Source organism: Borostomias antarcticus (genome assembly GCF_949987555.1).
Source record: "Borostomias antarcticus genome assembly, chromosome: 8".
Taxonomy (NCBI): domain Eukaryota; kingdom Metazoa; phylum Chordata; class Actinopteri; order Stomiiformes; family Stomiidae; genus Borostomias; species Borostomias antarcticus.
Window position 1 is genome coordinate 31108254 of NC_140241.1, and position 9072 is coordinate 31117325.

The 9072-nt window shown below is 45.3% G+C and overlaps 1 protein-coding gene across 1 annotated transcript in view; it reads left to right on the top strand.

Annotated features, from left to right (window-relative positions):
• The window catches only part of LOC311312387 (interleukin-31 receptor subunit alpha-like), a 16857-nt gene extending 8346 nt beyond the window's left edge, over positions 1 to 8511 (top strand). The window contains exons 11-16 of the mRNA XM_084442324.1: positions 3970 to 4068; positions 4195 to 4338; positions 4423 to 4563; positions 6095 to 6179; positions 7114 to 7195; positions 7549 to 8511. Coding sequence (XP_084298450.1) covers positions 3970 to 4068; positions 4195 to 4338; positions 4423 to 4563; positions 6095 to 6179; positions 7114 to 7195; positions 7549 to 8052 — 1055 coding nt within the window. The 3' untranslated portion in view covers positions 8053 to 8511. The remainder of the gene's footprint in view (positions 1 to 3969; positions 4069 to 4194; positions 4339 to 4422; positions 4564 to 6094; positions 6180 to 7113; positions 7196 to 7548) is intronic.
• The last annotated feature ends 561 nt before the right edge of the window (positions 8512 to 9072 follow it).

Genomic DNA, 9072 nt, shown 5'->3' on the forward strand with positions numbered 1-9072 from the left:
TAGGGAAACAGGCCAGTAACCTCCGGTGTCCTGTGCCCGTCTCCTGGTTCGGCATTCACCCATCACTCCCGGAACGACAGTTGTCTGTAAAATACCACTCAGAAAAAAACACTCAGGCCCGATGAATGTGCCTCAAACTATAAACATGAGATATTTAACATAACCATTTAAAAATATATAAATTGGGTTAGGAGATGCTGTATGCAGATTAAGACACTGACAAATATGAACCTTCTGTTCCTTTTTCACAGCTGTTCTATCTGACGGTCCCTCCTGGCCTAGTCATGACTGTTATGGGTTGTTCACTCCAGCAGGTGGCGCCGAATCCCAGGTTGCAGGATTCTCCCTTTCAATTTGCCTGCGGTAGCTGTGACACTGTGCCATCCAGTGACCATACTGACCACAATGGAAGCATGAATCATCTCTATCTTCACTTCGATTATACCTTTTTCCTCGCCTAACCCTACCAGAACGCTTCCTATTGTTTCTCTGTCGCCACTGTGGTCGTTGTTGGTTCCACCTCGCACCAGCAGTCTGATTGTCCAGCTGTTGTAACTGAGCAGCTTGTAATCTGGCTGCACCTAGCTTCATTTCTTTCAACTCCCTCTCTTCAATGTGATCACGAAGACGCTCCGCATAGCGGAAATGATCAACAACTTCTTCGAGAGAAGTCGATTCCCAGGTGTGGCACATCAACCTAACTTGGTCGGACAAAGAGGAGAGAGAGTTATTCATCAATTGTTGTTTCAAAATCTTTTTATAATCGGCGTTCGCTTTGTCCATGCCACTGTGTGCGGCGAAAACTGATTCTAGTCGTTCCCAAAATTTCTCGAACTGTTGATCGGAATTTTGTTTGCAATATGTGATACGGTCCCAATCCATCTTTTTAGGGAATCGAGTTTTGATTCTGTTCAACAGCGCAGTGTTTTGGTCAGAAAAATCGGCATGATTAAAAGGCAATGCAATGTCAAACGGATGTTTCACATCCACCCATTTTAGCCCAAGGCACTGTCTCATGATCATGGCGATTTCCTCTGCGTGAGGCTCATACATACGAACTAAACTGTTAAAAAGATTTTCAAACTCGTCAATGTCTTTGGTTGGATCGGGCAAGGTTTTAGCTATTTCACGTAGTTCATCAGAGCGCCAGGGTCTATAAACCGTAATCTCTGGAGTCCAGGCCGCATAACCAGCTGCATAATTTATTTGTGAAGGGCGAGGAACAGGGTTTGGGCAGCGTATCAGAGGCGCGTGTATTTGCGGTCCCTCCAGACTATCTCTAGCCATTTGCAGTTGTTCCAAATTAACCTTAGCCTCAGATATAGCTCTAGCCAAATCTTCCTTATACCTCGTAGAAAGCGGCGAAATGAGAGAAGGGGCGTGGCTAATGGCGGGAGCATGAAGATGGGGAAGAACAGCCTTGTTGGGTGTGAGCACGGAGCAACGAGTCGAGGGGGGATCTAATTTTAAATCAGAGTTATTCTGCTGGGGAAATGGCGGAGAGACTGTTTGCTGAATCTCCTTATCTTTCCTTCCTGACCTAAAAACCCGCTCTCGTGCTACTCTCTCCCAAATCTTAAAAACAGACCAGTCTATAGTATTAACAGGCTTTTCCCTTAACCTAGACATCTCAACCACCTCTAGCTGAGCCCGAATCTTAGCTAAAAATTTAACACTAAATGTCAGATATGGATGTAAGAAATCGAAAATGCTTTAGCACATAACGAAAATCTGCCAACAAACGCTCGCAGAATAATGCTTGAGCGCAACAATCTCCTCAGGCTAGACACGTTTAGCAGTAGAATTCTGTGACTTCCTCTAGCATATTTTAGTAGCCGGGGTTACAGGGACACCTAGTGGTGATCCCAAAATGTTGCATGTATGACCCGGAAGTTGTCTTTGGCAGCGCGGGGAAATTTAAAGAAACAAATCCCTAAATAACCACGACGCAGCCCAAAACCCCAAAACAGCAATGAAAGGAAACCTTATGGTTAACTCACGGCGGGAAAGAATACAATTTCGAAAGAAACACACATTAAGACATTAAATTCGCTTAGTACTCACTCAGTCAGGAATCTCTTTGTTCTCCCTCTGGCTCAAGGCGGATCACCGGGAGTTGTTTTCCGGCGTCTCCTAGGCAACCAGTTAGCTAGCCTACTGGGAATCTAGCAGAATTTTAACAGTCTAAAAAGGGTACAAAACAATACTTTAAAATACTTTACCTGGATCCATGGCGCGCGTAACAAACATACAATCAAGAGCCGAGGCTCAAAAAATGCAATCAAAAATCCCACTGAGCCGGCGAAAAATAGCGCTTAGACAAACACAACACAACCCCGTTCGGGGACAAAAAACAGACACTCCGGAGATTAGCTGGTAATCGCACTCACTGCGAACTTCAACCCATTTGGAAATCGCACTCACTGCGAACTTCAACCCTGTGGAAATCGCACTATCTGCGAACTTCAACCTTGTGGAAATCGCACTCACTGCGAACTTCAACCCTGTGGAAATCGCACTCACTGCGAACTTCAACCCTGTGGAAATCGCACTCACTGCGAACTTCAGCCCTGTGGAAATCGCACTATCTGCGAACTTCAACAGGTTCCCTTTTGTGCTAATTCTGGAACATCGAACTAAAGCAACCCAAAACGTTATCCTAGAAGTGCACTCTCACTTCTTAACTACAGCCGAGCCGATAAACAATCTAAACTGTAGTCTACATCAACTGTAAGGGAGCGAGTCCCTAACCCAAAATTACACCTCTTCTGAAGAGATCCCCCGGTAGCCTAAACAAGGACGAAGTCAAAACGACAATACGATATAAATATGTATATTGCTGTTCACATCTCCTTGGATAGTTACTTACTTAATACCCACGCTGGGGTTTCCTGTTTTCAACCAATCCAGACCAACACAACTGAACCAAATCAAGGCAAATACAACTCAGAACCACAAGAGGGTTCGTTTAAACGTACCTGTGAGCCTCAGGAATCCAGTGGCAGAACTGAGGAAATAATCTCGGCTAGCGCTCTGGCGCAAGAGAGAAAATTGATTTTCCAAGCCCATATGGACCGACACGTCTGTCGATCAGTCCTATCCACTGGAATCCCGGCAACACGCAGGTAGTCCTCCCAGATCATCCGCGTCGCCAAACTGTGATAGTATTTTAGACTTGTCTAGTCCAAAGATTTACCAAGATACGTTCAAAAGGTTGAGTCTGGTTTATTGAATGAAATCAAATACTTGCGCAAGGACTTCCTGAACAACGCAAACAAAGGTGGTTTGTCAGAGAAGTGAAGTCAGTCACTTCTGGCTGTGGCTTATGTACAGTCCAAACAAAGGTACAGTGTTTCCAGGATGTGATTGGCTACTGCATTGTACATGAATGGCAGGCGTGGCCAAGAGTAAAGACATGTGACATGAGAAAACAAAGAAAACAAAAGTCTGAATCAGGACGAGGAGGACCAAGGTGGGGCCCCTCCGACCTAAACAAAGAGATGAGGAAGAGCTATGCAGAGTGTGCTCACAATTACAAAAGAGGGAGAGCTGAGGTGTTTTACATGACTGAAAACTGGGTTTTGCAGGGGACCTGGGGGGAGGTGACAAATTACAAAGACAAAGGCCCAAGGTGTTTGGATGTAAATTCCTGGACAGTGGGTGGGTGGGTGGGTGGATGGGTGGATGGGTGGGTGGGTTTCTTGTAAATGAGGCAAGAGTACTAGTTATGGGCTTGTGGGTTTTAATAGCCACAGTATTAGATGTAGCTGTAGTGCATTCTTACTTGCAGAGGCTGATTTAACTGACCATACTTGTGGTTTATTGATTCATGTGTGAGAAGAGATTTAGAGGCTTTTAAAGATGTCTTGTGATAATTGCATAAGCATACTATAACCACTACTCAGCTTATCAGTCCTCCAACAAGCATTGTGCTCATTTCCTGGGAGCTGTTGTTTCCCTTTCTCGCAGGCCTGCAACCGTTTAAACGCTACAACATAACCGTCACTCCACTCTTCCATGATAAGACTGGACCGGAATACCGTGTTCAAGAATGCTCCAAGGAAGCAGGTACAGTACAGGGGTTATTTCTTCTATATGTCATATACTGTATTTATATGAAAGTATGGTTATGTACCTTAACCCTCCCTTTTGAAAATGACAACAATCATATTCTTGTTTTTAACCCCATGTCAGGTCCAGGGAACATCTCTTTGCATGTCGATCCCCAGGACTCAGGCGCCCGGCTCCGCTGGTCAGTGGTTCATCAGGGGGAATGCAGCGGCACAGTGGTCAGCTACACCCTGTTCTATAAGGCCGGCACCCAAGGGCCTCAGCTCAGTACGTCTCCCTGACGTTTATTTAAACATTGTCACGATGACAACACGTAGTGCGGGGTCCATGACTGCTCTCGATTATCCCCAGATGTGACTGTGAACGGCGACAAGCAGGACTTCCATTTGGAGCATCTCCAACCAGACACGCAGTACAGCGCCTACGTCAGGGCCAGGGCCGTCACCGGGGCAACTGACAGCACCGTCGTTCACTTCCCTACCAACAGATACGGTAGGTCCCACCCACCGCCAAGACCTGCATGGCAATATGGGGTGTATTTTTGGTTGCTTTTGATGTACAGATATCTGCCATCTGAAATGCACCTAATGCCTTAACAGCGCTTCTGCTTTTTTTTGGTCCTTTTTTTAAGCTTATTAAGTGAAAGCTAGCATCAGAGCTTGCATGGGATAGTGGACACCTGTTACTAGACGTAGCCTAGGCAGACCTATCTCCACACTTCGTTTACACTGTGTCAGCACCGAAGGGCCTCAGCTCAGTATGTATGACGGGAATTGTGCTCAGCCTTCTTGGCCAGATCACCCTTGAAAAAGAGACCTCGGACTCAATGGGTTTTTACATTCCTGGTTAAATAAAGGTTTGATGACCCAGTCAGTGCTGGAGAAAGGTCTGGCTGGACTCTACCATTCAGAGAAGAGGGGGGGGGGGATGCTGTATTTCACACAATCACAATCGTCTTGGGCGGAGCGGTTGCTAGGTTGTTGTTGTTTCACGTAGTCTGGATTGAATCTGATTGGGCCAGGAGAATCTCCCGTTACCACTGATTGGGCAGTAATAACCTAATGACAAGGCTTATCCCCAAAACCTCCATCTGGTGAGTCAGACTAGAGGCTAGTAGACAGTGGTTGCCACTGTTTGACCATCGCCAGCAGACACTTCATTTAAAATAATCTTAATTTAATAAAACAAGCACAAAATACCAGCCACATATGTTTTGTTGCTCAAGATTAACTGTATTTACCAAGTTATCACAGCAGCTCTCTACCTTGAGGTTGACAGTCTCCTAGTTGGCTCTTTCTAGGTTTTTGATGTACTGTAGTTTGCTTGCCAACACACATGTTGTTCGATCCCAACCTGTAAGTCTTCGAGTTGAGTCATCTAAGCAATTTGTGTTTACAGTTCTATCGTGCTTTAAACACAGTTTATGTTGAGCAACGTTTAGCTGCATCATGCCCTACAAGACCATTTCTTATAAGACTTCTTCTCATGGTCGAAACGTGTATTTTGGTGTCAGATGACAGATGCAGAGCAAGCGCTTCACTGGATTTCCTTCTGTCCTTAAGGAAGTGACTTAAGGAAGTGACCTACTGTTCAGCAAATGCAGACAGCTTTGTGGGTCTTCCACTGCATTTAGACTTCAACTTACCTAGTTTCTACACGTTTCTTGATGACAGCTTGAACACCACATCTTGAACATCCAGTTTGGTGGGTTATTGCTCGCTGACTGTGTTAGCCATTTCCCAACCTCTCCTCGGCTCATCAATAGCCATGGCAGTAGAATAATGGCGTGCGATCACATAGTCCATTCTTGTGTATCGCTGCTTTGTGTTGCGCTATTTTGACTTTTGAGGGCTCGTTTTGCCTGTCCTCTATAAACTCAGGTGATTTGTGCACCTCATAAAGTTTTTGAAGATGATCCGTGTGCTCCAGTACCCTGCTATTTGATGCTGCGCTGGTCCTCATCTCTAGAGCATGTTTTAGCTTGAGTGTGTGTGATATTGAAAGTCTTCCTCTCTCCTGCTAGGTGCCACATTTATTCCTTTACTCGTTGGCGGCGGAGGGTTTGGAATCGTCTTCTTGCTGGTCACCGGACTCTGCTGCGTCATCCAGTAAGACACTCATATCCGGATTCCACGTCATCAGATGTATTGCTATCAATATAAGATCATATATCAATATATTTTATATAAGATCATATACTGTAGTGAGTGCAGCACACCCTAAACGTTCAGAGGTGCAGACTAACGGAACATCAACAGTAAAAAATTATAGTCACACACTCAAATTTTGTCCTCTGCTGCGATTCAAGAGCCTTTGCCGAAACCTTGGTCTATTAAAGCAATACATCGCAATATTTGGACCTTTACAAACATGTCTGGTGCTAATTCTCCAATTAGATTTACTAAAAGTAAGCTGAATCGTCCAAACAGTCTACTCAGAAAGATAATACATTGACATGTATTACCTTTTAAAACTCACGCCCCCGGGACGCAGCATTCAGTGGAAGTGCGCATGCGCAACGTTGTGCTTAAACAACACAGTAGTAGCTAACTATTCCAGCGTCTGTGGATATCATGCGTTTTTTAGCTCAATGATATCATGGCAGAGGTGAGAAAACCATGGAGAAAACCGAAGCGAAACATCACGAGGAAGCCAGAAAAAGGACAATCTGATAACTTTACGACAGTACGACAGTGCACTTACTCGCAGAGCCTGTGGGGGCGCAGTTCCGAGAAGACCGGAGAAAACGCTTTGTATTGCTTTAAATCACAGCAGAGGAGTGTGACTTTTTTACTTTTAAAAGATCTTCATAAAAAAGCATCTTCTAAGCCTCAACATTCTCCCTCGATGGAATTAGGGACTAGGTACTTTTTTGACCTGTTAGACACATTCTGCTAGCTTTTGAGACTGTAAACTATGATATGATGCATTTCATTGTACGTGGTACCTGTATCTTCGTACATATGACAAAGATCCTTGAATCGTTGATGTGCTGTAGCGGGGTTCCCCATGTGAGCTGATATCTCTAATGTGACGCCCCAGGTGGAGGCGGTTCCGGGGGAAGGTGGTGCCGGACCCCGGCCTCAGCTCCCTGGCCATGTGGTCCACAGAGAGCTGCCAGCTGGTAAACACACTGTCACACACACAATCTTACTGACTTGACTGACAAAGACCTCACCTCTTTGTCCTTTGGAGCAGATAGGCCATCCAGCAAGAGAGCCTCCAAAGAATCTTAAGTCCTTGTTAATGTTCCAGTTCATTCATTAAAATCAGCAATATGTGACACTTTTCTAAATGCTTTTAACATCTTGAAAAACGCCACATTGATGTGATTCATTATTTATCAATAACATTTTTAAGGAGATAAATCTATTGAATCATGATCTGAGGTGTTTTCTGATGAAGGCCGTCATTGACCTGGGTCTTGTCTTGCCAGGCTTCACTTCCCTTCATCCTAACACTATTGTTTCCTTTCAGAAACGTATCTTCCTCACTCCGCTACTCCGGGCCACCGGTGAACCCGGGGAAGGTGACTGGATCTACATCTGTCACGTGGACACCGTGACAACCGCCACCGGCCCAGCGTCCTTGGGGGGTGAGGAGGACAGACAGGTGGAGAACCAGGAGCTGACCACTGAGAGCACCGAGGACGAGGCGAGCTTCAGCTGCAGTGGCTGTGAGAGGCTCCCCCCGGACCCAGCCCCTACTGACCTCCCTGGACCGGACCTCACAGTCTTAAGAGACCGTCCCCACAGCCCCTATCGGAACCAAGGCCCAGAGGAAAGGTCAGCTGCATGGGGAAGAGAGGCGTCGAACTCCAACGAGGACAGCAGGCCTCTGTTGGAAGGGAAGCAGCACAGCAAGACAGGACCACTCACCGCATACGTTACTGTGAACATGTTCGAACAGGGCAGGTGGAAGAGGCGTGAGGAGGAATGTGAACAGTTGGTTCACAGTTGCAACACTCAGAAACTTAAGTAGCTATTGAGCTTTCCAGGTTCATGGTCTCGGCTTTCGTCACTCCCAATTTATAATTTTGGAAAAGCTAATGTGTTTATGTAATGTATGTTTATATACACTTTTATTATGAATGTTTTATGTATTTTAGTAGTCCAGAGCTGTAAGTAACTGTCCAGCTCCTAGCCACTTCTGTTAGCTCAAGTCAGATGGTCAGGAAAAACTCTGGATTGTCATTTTGTATATTTTGCATTATATGGATATTTTTTTATTGGTTTATGTGTAGCATTGATTTAATTCAGAGCTTCTGTTATATTTCTCCACAATGTGTGTTGGCGGTTGACCTTAGAAATGCATTTCCTCTATCAAATCTATAACGAACAGGCACTTGGACTTCGCAGGGACTTACCCCTAATCCAACCCTTGATGCTGAGTGCTAAGCAGGGAGGCATCGGGTACCATTTTTATAGTCTTTGGTATGACTCGGCTGGGGATCGAACTCACAACTTCCCAGTCTCAGGGCGGACACTCTAACCGTAAGGCCACTGAGCTGGCTATATATACATATACTAGCGTCATGTCCAGGGGGTGTACGTGTACATCAAGTTGCCTCACGCTACAGAAACAGGAAGTAGGCTCCTGCCCTATGGGCCACTAGGTTGGTTCTTAAAGGCTTACTTACTTGGGCTTGTAGGGGGGAAAGGAATGTTACATAAGTATTTTGTCTGGTCATGCTAGCCCCCCTCATCCCAAAATTACCATCATCTTCATCATGCACCTTTTCAGTCTGTCTGCTGCTCTACAATCGTTTTGGACACAAACTTCACCAGTCTATTGTATGCTTTTTCATTTTCCTATTTTCAGGACCGTATATGCTGGGCTATTCACGTTGTATCCAACAAAGATACCTTTCTTACACCTCGAGTCTAGCTGTCTTTTGTCCTGCTTATAGGTATAACACACTCACCCAAACTTTTGCATCCTAGTAGACGTTAGACCGTCTTCCTGTCAACATTGGTAAGGTGTCTGTTTTGTGCGATTTCT